Source organism: Cryptotermes secundus, unplaced genomic scaffold, assembly GCF_002891405.2.
Source record: "Cryptotermes secundus unplaced genomic scaffold, Csec_1.0 scaffold590, whole genome shotgun sequence".
Lineage (NCBI taxonomy): Eukaryota > Metazoa > Arthropoda > Insecta > Blattodea > Kalotermitidae > Cryptotermes > Cryptotermes secundus.
In genome coordinates, this window is record NW_019721768.1 from 166,461 (window position 1) to 183,400 (window position 16,940).

The 16,940-nt window shown below is 41.0% G+C and overlaps 2 protein-coding genes across 2 annotated transcripts in view; one reads left to right on the plus strand and one right to left on the minus strand.

Moving 5' to 3' along the window:
- The window catches only part of LOC111875717 (apoptosis-inducing factor 3), a 190,169-nt gene that overhangs the window by 89,549 nt on the left and 83,680 nt on the right, over positions 1-16,940 (plus strand). The gene's annotated exons all lie outside the window — the stretch shown is intronic.
- The window catches only part of LOC111875718 (alkaline phosphatase 4), a 29,722-nt gene continuing 14,337 nt past the window's right edge, over positions 1,556-16,940 (minus strand). Inside the window, exons 2-8 of the mRNA XM_023872192.2 lie at positions 13,298-13,451; positions 12,743-12,925; positions 10,718-11,046; positions 10,306-10,486; positions 6,189-6,537; positions 3,988-4,138; positions 1,556-2,167 (exon numbers count right to left, since the gene is read on the minus strand). Of these exons, the coding sequence (XP_023727960.1) occupies positions 1,876-2,167; positions 3,988-4,138; positions 6,189-6,537; positions 10,306-10,486; positions 10,718-11,046; positions 12,743-12,925; positions 13,298-13,438 (1,626 nt within the window). The 5' untranslated portion in view covers positions 13,439-13,451 and the 3' untranslated portion in view covers positions 1,556-1,875. The remainder of the gene's footprint in view (positions 2,168-3,987; positions 4,139-6,188; positions 6,538-10,305; positions 10,487-10,717; positions 11,047-12,742; positions 12,926-13,297; positions 13,452-16,940) is intronic.

The window sequence follows — 16,940 nt, forward strand, 5'->3', positions numbered from 1 at the left end:
GGCAAAACGTGGCAAAATGGTGTCGTCAATTTGAAGCGGGAAGAAGCGATAACCGTGATGAAATATGAGGTGGAAGGCCATGCATTGTCACTGATGAAATTATCCAAAATATTGATTAAACATTCGTGCTGACAGACGTTAAACCATCAATGTAGGCGGAAGATTTCTACGACGCTGAAATAAAAATCTCGTTTCCAGGCTCACCAAGTGTTTTGCGATGCATGGTGACTATGTTGAAAAGTAAATAAGTTGTTAGGTTATTCTAATGTCCCATAAGCCTTGCCTTCAAACTGCTGATTTTTAACGACGTTGTCTAAACAGCATAAGTTATGTAACGTCAGATGACTGGAAACATGATTGCCACTGATGTGTAGTAGACTTATCTCTGCTGTCACGCCTGATGACTTCCTTGTTACAACAAAAATAGTCACATTGGTATTGAGATAACAACTTCCATCACCACACCAGTAGTGTCAAGGTGTGGAAATTAGTGTTACTGGCTACTAGTGACAGAAATGAAAACACCATTTGTTATTTCCTTAATTACAGTGTCGCTGCAAAGCTAATAGCTCTATATACAGGTATTACATGACACTGACATTGATTAGTTTTTTCATTTCATTAAGTACCACATCAAAAAAATTGCGAAATATATTTGTAACATGAATCTTAATAAGATCTGTATTTCATATCATGTACTACTGTTTCATAAAATGGAATGTGATTAGTTTAGAAAATTAAAACAAAGTTGCCCAGTTTCTCTCTATATAACGTATCATATTGAAAAAAAAAAGTTAAAGCTATTACTGTAACAGGCTGTGGAGGCCCATAGTGTTGTGAGGTGTTGAGGATCTTACATTTTCTAGACAGCCGGCTCACAGATGACGTTAAGTTTGTGTCAAACTCACGCGCCGACCGCTCTTTACCCACAGGAATATTCCTGGTACTCATTTCTGTTAGAGGCTGAGTAGACCTCATGGCCATAGTGCGGCTGGAAGGATTAGGTAAATTGGCCTTCTGGTATGAGTTGCGTCAAACCCAAAAAGTCGATCTTGTGTGTTAGGCACCGGGCTTAGGACCTTAAGGACAAACAGTGTTCAGGCCTATTCTATCTTCGTATGTTATAGTGGGATTCCCTTGTTGTCTTCAGCAGTACAGCCTGTGAAAGTAAGAAACTAGTCTACCAAATTGTCAAATACCAGGACTTACGTTCTTCACGATTCTCCTCAGTATGCCATGCGAATGCCGGTCACAACGGCCTCCTAAATTATTCACATTAATCCGATTCCTGATTATCTTGAAATAATATTTTACGTCATCTAAAGTCTGTGGTTGAGGTAAAATCGTTCGTTTGAGTGTGAGATGCGTGGAAAAGTTTGTCTCGACTAGCTCAGTGGTGGGCTCCAGTCTGACTCAAGATAAATATTATATTATAAATAAATCGTCAAGATCGCAAACAAATTATGGCTTACTCTCTGAATGTGTTGCGTTTCCAGAAAGATACTAACCACAACAAACAATCACAATTAACATTTATCTTTAGTTTGTACTCATGTGTCCATATAAAACATTTATTTTCTTTCACTTAATTTACATTAGCATAGTTTTAATAACCATTGAAACTTCAGATCCAGAAACAGATCCATAAAAATCCATCCTCATAGAGTGATTCTGAACTGATAGAATCCAAAGAGAACTTCTGTGTATGAAACAGGCTGATCTTGTGTTCTGTTGACCTTGAAATACAGGATATGATCAATTCTAATATATTCATGTAACACTGTAATAAACTACCCACGTAACTTAGGTCCTCTTTGCATGAAGTTCGGAACAATGAAGTCTAGCAATAACTATGATCAACATACGTAAACACTGTCACCGCCTGTTCTTTGAGACTAGCGTAAATATGAGCAGGAACACTAAGAGAATTTTAGTTGGCAGCACTGTTGTAGATCCACTGTGACTTCTTAGCATGCCTACGTTGTTATCATCTGAGCAGTACACGCGTGCTGGGCCGATGCAGGCAGAGTAGCCTATCACATGAGCGATGTAGTTCTGCTCGAAGACACCAGATAGCAAGTGTGAACTGGGTCCACTAGAGTAAACAGGTACATCTTCACCGGCGTGGGTTTCATCCCCAAGGTAATATGGTGAGAAGTGACGATATCTGGAAGGAAAAATGGCTGAGCATTATTGACTGAACATCGCATGTTAACTGGAAGTGAAACTTTCCAATTTGATTCTTCTGAGCATGAATTTCGTCTAAGTATTATTTACATATTTAATTCTTCGTCACAGAAAATACACTGCTTCTCAATTACAAAGACCAGCTATGTACTAGTTGCTTGGTTTAGTTTAGGGAAATCATTATTATTTACTCTGAAAACGGTGCAAAGCCTTAAATACGCTCTGTGGCAACAATTCAGAGTTTAAGGAGGTGACACAGTAATATCTGTGTTTTAAAGGGTAAATTAAGAGGTAAAATTATGCCAGGGCTTAATTAATTAAGCACCACGTCGTGATGACGTATGGGGGAGTTCAAATATTGCTTCACCACTTTCCAATCTCGGCACTAGATGGAAGTGAATGGTCATCTTCACACCTCTGCTGCTTTACCTCAAGGTAAAAAGCCCCGGTACCCATTGTACAGGAGGCTGGGAGGGCTACAGAGTCGGTCTGGACGTTATGGAAAAGATAAAAATCTGTTGTCCCTAACTGGAAATTAACCCTGAATCATCAAGTCGTCCAGCCAGCTACCTAGTCAATATACCGACTGAGCTTTCACGGGTCGGCTTTAAAGGGTTAAAAACAAAAATTTATAAAAGGACATGGTCTGCATATTAATAAAAATTTGGTTATGTGACCATCTTAAAGAATAGATTATGTATTCCCGTTCTGTTACTAAGAGGCAAATATAATCTACATCACAGCTTGAGAATATATATACACGAATATATATTTATGGCGGTTACTGACATACATGTCACATTTGTGGCATTTAGAACACAACTCTTACAGGCCGAATGTGTAAAAGGAATGGTTTCCGTTCTAAACAGCCTGTCTTTGCAAACTAGTTACAACTATTTGGGCAGTGAACGAAGTTATCTTAAAACAAATAAAAATCAAAATACGTCACGCCTACGTCTAGTGTAAACGTCAGTTTTTTATCACATCCTTCACAACTTAAAAAAGTGTGTACATATGTTCCGAGTTCCATGTATAATTGAACTTCTCTAAATTACGTAAATATAAAATGATTCAGAACATAAATATATCAAAGTGTGTACCGTGTTAGTTTGTTGGGTACTCTGTGCCACTTTATTTTAATTAAAAATTAAATTATTTTTCCAAAGAGGAACGTTTCTTGTATTTACCGCCGTTCTACATTGCACCGTTTGGGGAAAACGGGGAAGTTTCATTGGACACTACTGTACCAATTTTTCCAAATGTAAAAAGTTGGAAACTTCTCCTGACATGCCTCCTTAAAAGCGCGTCCACATTACTCGTGCTCGTGAGTAATGTGGACGATATAAGTCACGAGGAAAGCAAATTTCAAATTTATAATTTAAAAACTATAGCCAATAAATTAAAATACGACTACAGCCTGTACACACTACGAGTAAATATACGAATCCTCACGCGCCGAAGCCTGGCGGACAACTGAAGTAGTGTGGACGAATATTTATGAGCACAAGTAAAAGCCAGACGAGTCTCCCGACGAGCACAAGCCTGGCGAGCACGAGTAATGTGGACGCACCTGAAGAGGAATATTTTTGGCGTGTGCCCATTTTTTTGCGACGTGCCGTTGTGATAAACGATGTGGGGCTGACGGATGTTTTGCTCTTATATAAATGCTCACAGGCCTAGGCCTCGTAGTAAATAACGCAAATATGTACCATCGGATTTCCTTATTTAAATCGCCCTCTCTATATAATATTATTATTATCATCATCATCATCATTTACACGAGATAAATATATATCTTACGTTGCTTGCTTTCTCTCTTCCTCGGCGATCACTCGCCACAAGCTCCCTGTACAGTTGGACGAGTTCGATGCCAGGTGAGTGTAAAATCCTGGGCCATTTGCATAGGTTAGCGTCTCGTACGGAACATCCACAGACGATTTGCTTGCGTAACCTGTGAAAGCAGGAAAATATATCAAAGCTAGTTTAAAGGCAGTTCATTACTGTGACCTTTTTGTGGAATCTGAGATATGCAGTGTGCCATATAACGTGATTACCGGACGTCAAGATCATATTGGTAGGAAATTCCTCTTCATATTTGGAAGGTCACTGGTTCAAATCGCGGCCCGAAAACCAGAAATCCTTAATGAGATTTTGGTGTGTTTCCTCAGATTGTCCAAGCTCAGTTAGTACCTCAAATCAGGTAACTACCGCTTCCTTTCACATCCTCTCCAGTTCGGGATTCACCACCCTAACCTTCGACGCCGTATTTTCTGAGCTAAATGCATACATATATAAATACATTAAACGTTGTGCAGTAAAGAGTAGTATGATACAAGAGGTAATATCTCCAGATGTTGATGTGCTTGAATAATTATGCACCACTCCATGAAAACACATGAGGGAGTGGAGGTAAAGCTCCACCACTTGATTTCGGCACTAGATAGAGATGAGTGGTCAGGTTCACGCCCCAGCTGATACCGGCGGGGAGAGAGCCAGGGGGAGACTGGGTGTGCTTCAGAGACAGTCTGGACGCTGCGAAGTAAGAAGACATTCCTAGCCCCTGCAGGAAATAACCCTAGCCGTCCAGCTCCTAGCCCGTCGCTATGCCCACAGAGACATCGCAGCTCCTACACGTAAATATAAGAATGAAAGAAGTGGAATAACACTGCAGCCTTAAATGGTCTTATCTCACCAGCTCACCAGAGATTACTGCGACAGTAACACCAAAATACTCGGGTAGAAACTTGCAACTTCGGCCAACATATCACACATGGACACCTTCAAGACTGAAATCGGAGTGCCTGGATATGAAGTCGGAAATATGGAACGACTGCGCTCTAGTGGCAGTGTGAATCACCATGAAAATTCAATTCCATTGGAATGCTGATAAGTTGTGAATAGAACGTATTCTTTAGAAGAGTCATGGTAAGTAAACTTACCAGATCAAGACGGATGTCTATGGAAGAAACCATTTACTCATTAAAATAAAGAATATTTGTAAGATTTGAGGTTCTCAACGGCTCTGATTATGAAGAGTTATATATTTTAGAATATAACGCAGTCCTTTGAAAATAAGCCTAATGTTTTTTCGGAGTTTATAACGACGTTTACTACATTGACTCATTGTATCAAGAATTGTTTCCTTATTATGGCATCTTAATTTCTTATCTCTCTTGTTCTCAGCCAACTCCGTCAAGTTTACATTATCAAAACCACTCTCTCTCTCTCTCTCTGTAGGAATTATAGTAAATGGAATATACGTCATTGAGGGACACTCCAGTAACTACGTAATTCTCTTAGAATCGAATGTTATAACTGGAAAAGAAGTGACTATGGTCTATTTCAAGGCAGTTGTGACTGGAGGATCTGACGTAACCACGAAAACTCCATCAGGAGAGTCGTTCGTATCGAGATAAGTGTCAGGAATTTCTCGATTGCAAGTCAGGACTGTTCTATATGGGTATGAAACTTGGTCTCTGACATTAAGGGAGGAACTTACACTCAGGGTGTTGAGGAGAATATTCGGACCGAAGAGAGATGAAGTGACAGGAGGTTGGAGAAAACTGCATAATGAGGAGCTTCATAACTTGTACTCTTCTCCAAGTATAATTAGAATGATCAAGTCAAGGAGGATGAGATGTGCAGGGCATGTAGCACAAATGAGGGAGAAGAGGATGCATGTAGGATACTGGTTGGAAAGCCAGAAGGAAAGAGACCACTGGGAATACCAAAATACAGGTGGGTGGACAAATAGATCTCAGAGAGATAGGATGGGATAGTATGGACTGGATTGATCTGGCTCAGGATAGGGACCAGTGGAGGGCTCTTGTGAACACGGTAATGAACCTTCGGGTTCCATAAAATGCTGGGAAGTTCTTGAGTAGCTGCAGAATTGGCGACTTCTCAAGAATGGCTCAGCTCCATCAGTGAGTGGAGTCAGGACTGTTGCCACTCGAGCGAAGTTGAAGATTTCCAGACTACTATTTTGTTACATGCCGTACCTAAGATATCGTTCCCACGGTTGGGGTAACCGTTGATGGTGAAGGCGTGCGAATGATCAGCAGTGACAATAATCAGAGTATCAGCTGGGTTCGTGTTGCTTGCTGCATATGCTACGGCGTCGTCCAGCTCAGCGGCCTCGTGTAGTGCCATCTGCGCGTAATTAGCATGGTGGCCGTGGTCTATACGCCCTCCCTCCACCATCAGCACGTAGCCCTCTCGGTGCCTCGACAACACTTTCATGGCTTGTGATGTCATTTCCTGCAGAGATGGTGTCCCTTTTGGACCACGATCTCGCTGCAATGCATAGGGCATGTGGCCAGGACCAAACAACCCCAGCAAGTAATCAACCTGCAACGCAAGGCAGTCTTTTGTAGGATTTGAGATTCTCACAGCCGTAATTAGGAAGACTTACATTTTCTGGGGTATAAGGCCGTGTAGTCCTTTGGACGTCTATCAACGTTTTTGAGGAAAATGTCGTTTATATTTGCAGGGTCCAAGAATAATCAAAGCAAGAAACGACATTGAAAGCATCAAATTCTGTTTGTCACCTGCTTTCATGTTGGTACCTTGCTTTGCTTAGAGGTGACATTTTCATCAGAAACATCGGTTAACTTTCAACAGACTACACGGCCTTATATCCCAGAAAATGGAAATCTTCAAGGCAGTTTTGTGTTGGTTTCAACTAAATTCATAAAGCACAATAGCCCGCTGTAGGTCGCGGTGGAAGGGCCGAGAAGGCCCACCCCTTATGCATTCAAATTCATGCTGCAGATGTAAAGACAACCTCAAGATACTGAGGAATTTTTTTTTACAAAGCCCGGAATTGAACTCGTTATTTTGCAGTCAATATAGTCTTCATACCTATAGTACAGACATAATACAAGGTCTGGCTGAATAACATTCGAAAATTCATTTTTATTTTTTCGCCAAGCGATCTGGCAACGCTGTTACTTGAAACGTTATGTGACGCAACAATACAGAACTTCGATAAGCAGCGTTCAGTATTCGTTGAAAAGTAACTCGTTAGATCACTGCGTGCCAACTTCGTTCAGACGTGAAAATGGAGCGTACGATGGAACAGAGAGTGAACGTGAATGTTTATAATTACCAAGTGAAGCTTTAGCGATATTAAGAACAGTCATGGTGAATCCCCAGGCCAAAGAACCCATGGATGTAAAAGTCCAAGATCAAAAGAGGTTTGATCGCTTTTTCGACATCAGAAGTACCATTGGTACCAGAAGAAACCACTGTTAATCGGACATTCTACGCGGAGGTATTGAAAAAGCTTAGTGATGCCGTGAAGCGCAAGCGAAGAGAGTTGTGAAGAGATCGCTTATTGATTCTTCACCATGACAACGCATCGGCAAATTCTTCGCGTTTCGAGTGTGGCAGTTTTTAACAGAAAGAGGCATTTGTGCCATTGATCATTTGCCATACTCTCCTGACTTCTCGCTGTTCCTAAAACTCAAGAGTCTGCTGAAAGGAAAGCGTCTCTCGGATATTAAATCATCTGTGTAACAAGTGTTGGCGGACATTGCTGTTCAGGATTTCAAAAACTGTTTTAACAACTGCCGAAGCGCTGGGATCATTGTAAAGAATTTGAGGGAGATTACTTTGAAAAATTCTAGGTTGCGGATATCTGCAGCTCTCAAAATAAATTTTGAAAAAAAAAATAGTCTCAAAACTTATTTTCCCAACCATGTATATTGCTATTATTAGCACGGTAACGAGACTTTGGGTTCCCTAAAATGCTTGCCTAGCTGAGCTGCTCTAAGCTACTCAAGAGAGATCTGTGGGGTTAGATAATACAACAAAATAAAATAAAATAAAATTGGTTGTATATTCTTTAAGTCATATTTCATTCGGCGATTCCAATATAATTTCCGTGCATAAATTTCATTAAGGCAAAATTAGCCATTTACTGTGCTCGGAAATTCATTAAAATTTATTGAGCAGTTTTAGATATGTACGAATAGCCTACCTCCAGCAACTTGTTGCTACATCCAGATTTTCAATTCGGGAATGATAAATTTTGACGTTACCTTATAAATAGTATAAAACGGGCGGGGGCGGACGAAGGGGGTTGTCAAAGATAATTCTAACGGTTCTCAAGATATGAGATAACAGATTAAAAAAAAAAAGTAAGACAAAGTAAGGTATCCCTGTAACAGGCCATGGAGGCCCATAGGGTTGTGAGACGTTTTCCCTAGACAATCGCATCACAGATGGCGGTGAAGTTGTCAGCCTTACGCGCCGGCCACGCTTTACCTACCAGGAAAATTATTTAACTAATTCCTGCTACTTATTTCTGTTAGAGGCTGAGTCGACCCCAGGGTCATAGTGCGGCTGGAAGGATTAGGTCAATTGAAAAAATCCAATGACCTCATCGGGACTCGAAACCGTGACCTTCCGGCTTGTAGCACAGTGCCTCAAAAAGCCTTGTTTAATTATACACAAAAGTGCGGGACCAAGACACACGGCCACTTTACCGGTCATAGTGTGCGTGCTTTGTGTTTCCCTACATCGTATGATCGAAACATACTTTTCTCAGATAAACATTCAGCGAATTACTATAGACCTGCTTCTAGGAACTAGTGTAAGTCTTAATTTAAAGGTCCGTTGTTGTCAGTTTTTAACGAAATCTGGACTGTATCCACAAATTACAGTGAAACTCCCTGTCTAACATTGGATTTCATGATAATCCGCTTAACATTTCTCGAGGTGTTATATAAAAAAGTACTGAATATTCGAGTTCCACAGACATTCTAGGGGATATCTTTATCAGCTCAGCGACTGTTGTCATCCTAAGAATTATTATACTTCATGGAGTTTGTTGTTTATTTAGTTATTTAATTGAGGTCATTCCCTAGCAGAAGTTTCAATGATAATTTTTGTTTAGACTGGAACTTGAAAATGTTATGTCTCATTCGTATTTTCATGTCTGAGCATTATTACCAATAAAAGACGTTAGTAAGTAAGATGCAAAAGTTTGTGACAATGGTATATCAATATAAATATTATGTTTATGGCTCTGTCTGTAATTTGCCTTTGCAGCTGTTTACTCGGCACATAAATAATAAAGAATAGAATTGAATTATCCATTGTCCTGTCTGTATCTAAGAACACGGCGTCTCGGAGACTGGATTCTGTCCCTGTCTTCAGGTAAATCTTACTCAGTTGGGCCCAATCGATAGAGCTAGTCCCTATCTCTGAACACCCGTACCAACACCAGGTAGGGTATACAAGCCAAGCACAGCACAAATTATCTATGAGAACTAAAGGAAACGTTAAAATATTAGAAGCTCCACACGTATGAGGCCTTACACCAGAGAGTTTTTAATGTTTTAATGTTTTGTCTTAGCTCTCGCAGATGGTTTGTGCTGTGCTTGGCTTTTATACCCTAGCTGGTGTCGGTACAGGTGTCCGGATATAGGGATTATCTCTATCGATTGGGCCCAACTACGTAGGGTTTACCTGAAGACGGGAGACAGAATCTAGTCTCTGAGAAGTTGTGTTTTTAAATAAAAACTGTTCGGTGTTTCGGACAAAAATAGGACGATGGACATTGTCCAGAATCCTAATAGTTTTAAGACGTTCTTATTTTCTAAAATGTAATCTTACTGATAATGTCTTTTTCTTGATTAAACTATTTTAAAATTTTCTAAAGTAAAGTACAATTTCTGTTCATCAAAAGTGGTTTCGAAAGATATCGAACAAAATATATCAAGTGCTGTTATAAACTACATATTGTAACGTGTCGGGAATCCAGAAGAGTCACTTCTATGGAAACGACAGAACAGACCGTTGCATAGGAAACAACAATCACTCTATTGTAGTTAGAACAGGAGTCTCCACGGCTATAACAAAGGGTTCGTTGCATAGCACCGACCGAGGTTATAAAACGGGGTTGAATGCATTCGCAGTGAGTCTACTATAAACCGCCAGAGAAGACAGTCCAGTATCACCGAGATATTGTAAGCAGTAATTGTAACACTGCAAGAGCAAATGATTGTAAAGTGTGTAGGGTGAGCGAGCGGAATAAATCCGCTATATAAAATACCACCGCGTAAACTTCTTTGTAGCGTGACACACTACAACACGCTACAATAACTTTACCTTGGTAGTGTCAGCACTCATCAGGTCTGCTGTGTTGTTCACGAACAAATAGTTAGTTTTGCCCTTCATCCAGGTTTCTAAAAGGTTTCTGCCGTCCGTTCGATCACATGAATCATCAGTTCCAGGATCTACTTGAATCCCAAACTGTCTCATCCCTCCTCCCAATATGACTCTGAAATTCCTGCAAAAAAAGGAAACGTTCTTTTTGTAGCTGTTACGAGAGAACCATAATCAATTGAACTATACCTCTCTTCTGTCATCTTCCGACAACATGAATCTCGAGAGTGAAGCAAACTGCTGCTGTGTTCTTAATTAATTACTCTCTCCAGGCAAAGAGGCACATATGGGCAACTAATTCTCATATTCTTGCTTGCTTACGCTTTAAAGTTAAGTCGTGACTCTCGGTACGTACTTTCCAGGTTCTTCCTCTACCAGTTGCCTCGCAATATCCTTAGTACAGCCTCTGAAGACTGGTGGGATTTCAGAATCGCATTCCCAGTCCCGGCTGTTGCTGTGTGCATACAGGGCTGCAGGGGTGGCGTGAGTGATCCTGGTTGTGGTGACTATCCCTGTATGCTTTCCTTCCGCCTGAGCCCACGTCATGATAGAGTCCAACCGGCTCTTCTCGTTGATTGCGGCGTCACACTCGTTGAACTTGGCATTCGAATCTAGTCCCAGCATGTAGTAGTTGGACTTCACTCCCGTGAACATGGCTGTGGCGGTCCCTGCTGAGTCCGGAACCTGGCAAATGCAATTCACAGTCACATGCGCTCCGTTAATGTTCAACTAACCGTAATTTCCAGAGCAGTTCCTTGAAAGTCGTGCATGAAGTTATACGTAAAGTTCGGAGTATGGTATTCTGGGACCGTCTCTGTGATCTAGTGGTCAGAGTTCCTGTCTAAAGATTGAGAGGCCCGGGTTCCATTCCCGGCGCTACCAGATTTTCCGAGAAAGAGTTGATCTGGAAAAGGGGCCACTCAACCTCGTGAAGATAATTGAAGAGCTACTTGAATGGAAAAGTAGCGGCTTCGGTCTAGAAAACCGAAATTAACAGCCGTGGGGATTCATTGTGCTGACCACGCGACACCCTCTATCCGCTAAAGTTGGCACTAACTTCGCTGACAAGCGGCGGTCGCTCGGTCGGTATAGTTCGCTTGCAGACTGAAGCCACAGGGTTTGTATTGTATTCTGCACTGAGACACCGTGTAGTCTTGTAGACAAATATAGGAATGCTGTCTTTATCATCAGGGTTGAAATGCATAAGTTCAGGAACTCACTTGGTTAAACAGGGAGCTTGTAAGCCAGAAGACCTCGATATGAACAGACACTGCGGTCGGTGAGCATTTCAAAACTTGTAAAAGTAACGTCATTAATTGATCGCATCATCGTGAACATGTATGGGTTGGGGGCGGAAGATTACGTGTACGTGTGTTTAATTTTACCCTAGATTAATATGACTGGTCAGCTTCACGCCTGTTTTATCACCGGGAGAAAGGAAATCATTACCGCTTGGATTGTGACTAGGGTGGGAGAGCCCTAAGTTCCGTGTGGATACGGTAAGAAAGTCAAGCTTATAGCCCAGTAACTTACTGAGCTAAGGCCGCGCCATAGCTCAAGCGGTTAGTCACTGGCTTCCCACCGCGGCGGCCCGGATTCGATCCCGGTTCTGGTCAAGTGGGACTTGTGGTGGACTAAGTGGCGCTGGGGCAGGTTTTCTCCAAGTACTTCGGTTTCCCCTGCCAATCTTCATTCCACCAATTGTTCCATAATCACCCTCACCTATCATCTGGGGCTGGTACAATAGGCCAGAAGTGGCCGCAGTACAAGGGATATAGTCCCACCCCACTAGCGATAAAAAAACTTACTGAGCTATCCCTGCTCTGGGAGCCGTACATACGAGCACAAAATAAGAATATAAAGGCATGCACATCTGTATAATCAATAATGGCGACAAATAGGAAAAATGTGTAATTACAATATTATGTTAAATAATCATTTATCCTGGCATGAGTGTAAAAGACAGATTATTCCTGTGCTTAAGCTCGACTCCTTTAACACGTATAGGGGAGCAGAGGAATGATTCCAAACATTCTTTACCTCGGTAGTATATGGACGAGAGCGCTTAGCCTCACTATACAGCCGTTTTCCTCTGCGGAATTAATCGCCACTTCCCACTGTATTGGCCGTTCGGTGAGCCCCACTGCCGGTCTGGACACTGTGAAGAATGTCATGATCTCTTCCCCGACCCCTAGGTCGTCTTGCTCATAGCTTGGTCGTTGTACCCACTGAGTTATCTGAGCTTAATATGAATGCTGACATTTCTGTATAAATCTGTGTTACAGAACACCACAGTATACGGAGGCTTAGTTCTATATATTTACACTCTTCTCACAATTTACCTCGCATTAAATAACTACACATCAATGAAAGAAAATACCTGTTTATCCACATTGTATGTTTTGGAAAGGCCGACAGTGGGGAAGTGTTCAAAGGCCAGCTGGTTCTCCTCCCCAGACTTTCCGGCAAGCTGTCCCTTGTAGATGCGGGCAGCAGTGATGGTGGACATGCCCATACCGTCGCCGATAAAGATGATGACGTTCTTGGTGTGACCCACCACGTTCTGGGGAAGTGAGGTAGAGAGTTAGAATTCCCTGAGGGATCAGAACAGAGGCTGAGAGAGGAATATGCATGAATAACATGACAAGTCCTTTTGACGGAAATAGGTATCGAAGGAGAGCAAGGTAACCCTGAAAAATGTAAACGTAAAAGAACAAATTCGGTTATTAATTGGTAACTAGAACAAAAAATAATTATAGTAATGCTAATATAAGTTTCTGAAATCCTTTGTTTCTGTCTGATTCATAATGTTTGTGTTGATCCCACCATAGTTTACTTAAACTCGTATAGGATCAGCAGTTGATATAGCGTCATAAGGTAACTAAACAAACAGTAAATGATGCGAATTATTTAATTTCAGTTGTTTTCTACTTACCTCACGAGTCAAGGATTTATACAGACGGGAGTCTCCATATTGTTTCCAGTATTCGACATTCTCTACCCGACCTCCTGTGACGGCGGCAACCATCAGCAACAGTATCCACAGAGGACGTGTGGTCAAAATTGCCCTCCTCATAGTGCCTTCCGATCTGGAATTAAAATAGTATAATAGAAGATGATTTACGACTATATACGAGTATTATGCCGTTCTCACGGCGTTATACAATATTTTTACGAACTTCCACACGCAGCAGCAAACTCTTCAGTCTTAAAGGTAGAGATGTAATTAATTTATTGTTTCAAACTAGAAAGGAGGGAATGAGATAAAGACATTAAAGGAACAGATGAAAATAAGAAATGAAAGGAAGGTTGATGAATAAATTATTCTCCGTTGTATCTTGTGGGACTTTTCCACCAGTTACAAAGTATGCAGTCTGTGTGTACGCTGTACTTAAACTACTGCTACGCAATGCACTCTAAATCAAACCAAGTTTAAAAGTTTATCACTTCGATTTCATTCATTAGCATGCAGTTGCATAATAAAACGTGCCGCCATTCTATTAACTTATGCGCCTGAGTGGTTTATATTGTCGTCACGTGTTATTGGTCACCAAGGTTGAAATTTGCATGTCTCAGAAACCATAAAACGGAAAACGATTTCATGAAATTTAAATTTGTCTTATTTTAATTGTATCAAACGGGAAAATTGTTCCGTTAACACAGTAACTACCTGCGTTATACATTGTTCAGTGTTCTACAATTACAAGTCTGATCAGATTAATAATTCAATTTCTTTAACTGCATCTTTGGCTATAAAAATTGTTTCAAATTAGCAGGTTTAGTTTTACGATGATGATAATGTCTCACCTGGTGAGCTCGTGGTTAAAAATTGAAAATGTCTCAATCTAGGAGCACAGGGTAGCGCAGTTAGTTAAGGCAACCAAGGAAAGAGCTCTCTAATTTGTATATCATCACGCTAAATAATGCACACGATACCATTATATCTTCTGCTTTCATCAACGCTTTTCCCAACGTGGCCCCTTGAGGGGGCCATGAAACTTTCTTCCAGGGAAGACAAGAATGCTAATAATCATATTATAATACAATTTAATCCATCATAAATCGGTCACATTAACTTACAAATATACAATTTAATATAAAAAGTACTTCACATGTGTAATTAAGGTTCATTAATAAATATTTTTCGGAATTCTCTAATCGCAAGTCAAGTTATTTTTTATAATTTCGGCGGCCTTACTTTTGGTCACGAGAAAGACGCGAGAGAATAAATGAATTTGGGAATCAATGTATTAGAATGTATATTGTCATGCGGCTCTCAGTGACAACTATTACTTTGACGTTGTTCCTGTAGTAGATTTTGTTACGATAATTTGAAGTGTACACCGGAGAGTCTTAAGGCATATTTGAACGCTGAATAGAGAGATAATTGATGGACATTTAACACCGTTTTCATATGGAAACGAAGTAGCAGTCAGTAAACTGCAATAAGAAAAGAAATAATATATTTGCACACTGCTAGATTACTTTCATACAATTACATAATCTGAAAAACTGAGACATTCTCTTACCATAGACGTTCATTAATTCATTTTACTGCATGATGATAACTTCCACAAACTTTAAGTTTGAATGGGCAAATCTTTGACCACAGATTACATGCTTTAGTTCTCTCTTCTCTGATATGATGCTCTGCAGTCCGTTGAAAGTCAACCGAAGTTTCAGAAAAACATGTCGCTTCCATTTTCAGGGTTAAAAAGTAAGCCAAGTAAGAAACCAGCATGACTCAGGCAACAAGTGGGGTAAGTGTTTTTCGGTCCTCTGAAACATCGGCTGAATTGTACCGAACTACGTACACAGCATTATATTCCAGAAGATAGAATTCTTCACAGGCATCGCTGTGAGAAACTCATATCCTACAAATGTTATAGTTTGTTTCTTAACTATGCTACAAGCCGGAAGGTCACGGGTTCGATTCCAGATAACATAATTGGACTATTCAATTGACCTAATCCTTCCAGCCGCATTATGAATCTGGAGTCGGCTCGGCCTCTAACAGAAATAAGTTGTTTTTTTTTTCTTTGGCACTACAGCCCCAGTGGGCCTAGGCCTACCTCCATGAACTTCTCCGTTCACTTCGGTTTCTCTAGATCTTACACATTCGGTAGGACTCCTTGGGCGGGTGATCAGCTCGTCGCAAGGCCTCTACCTGTATGCAAAGACAGAAAAACGCACACACACAAACTAAGCACCCATGCTCTAGTGGGATTCGAACCCACGATCCCGGTTTCCAAGCGAGCGAAGACAGTACATGCCTTAGACCGCTCGGCTACCGTGACCGGCAACAGAAATAAGTACCAGGAACTTTTCTGGGGGTAAAGGGCGACGGCGCGTAAGGCTGACGACCTTATCGTCATCTGTGAGGCTATTGTCGAAAGCAAATGTGGGAGTCTCGACGTCTCATAACTCTGTGGGCCTGCTCGGCCTGTTACAGTTATAGCTTTGCCTTTTACTTTTAATTACGGCCATGTTTATGGACTTTAATGATGTTTTTTTTAAATGAGATGCATTATATCTTCTTGGAGAAATGAAAAAAAAATAAATATTGTGACATGCTGCGCAACGAAGGACCCCTACCTCCCCAGCGGCACGTAGCGGTAACGTAGCGCTCGCGTATATATTACAATATTACGTTACAATATTATTTACACGGTCTACCCATTGAAGGAGTCAAATATTGCTGAGATACTGCAACCCACGTCCCATCAAGATAATCGCTGCTATGGTCTAAATTCAAAATGTGTCCGTTCAAACTGTAGGTCATATATTTTACTGCTGTGCGATTCTGATCCATTTCATATTAGTAGAAATATATTTTATTCTACGTTGCTGCAAGCAATTCGTCTCAGTACCCTACAGTTAATGCCCAGGAATAGAGCGGGTAACTGTAAGTCGGATGTCATAGATTTACATTCAACACATGCGTACTTGATTCGAATCTCTGCTAGGTTATCTGCTACTCTGATAGATTTTCCTCAGTCTCCGGAGGAAATTTACAGGATAATACAGGGTCATCTAAAAGGAATGCCGGGATTATGAAAAAATATCATTGAAGAACTGTTGAACATATCGAAAGAACGTAAGTTTTCGATATATTCAGCTGATGGTGGGTACCTTGGACGTTGAGATGCTGTTGTCGGTTGACATGTCGATAAAACTTATGAGCAAGGCCGGCCGTCACAGTTCCCAGAGCCCCGCTAGTTTTTCCTCCCTGTGTGAGTACTGTAGGTGTCAGGCGAGATGTGGACCTTGCAGCAGAAGGCTGAATTTGTTTTACGGTATGTAGAACAGAAGTCGGTACGTAAGTGCTGCTACGTAAGTGGCGAAGGTTACATCCAGGAAATGATAAGGCTCTGAACCGTTGGTTAAAAAATTTCAAAGAAACGGGAAGTGCTGCGTAAGAGAAATTTTCAGGTCGAGTAGAAACACAGCAAGAGAATGTGGAGCGCATTAGAGAGTTCTGGTTAAGGAGCCCTAAAATGTCAATGTTTCGTCGGGGTTTAGAATTAGGAATTCCAAAACCTACGATTGGAAACGTCATTAAAAAAAATTACACCTTT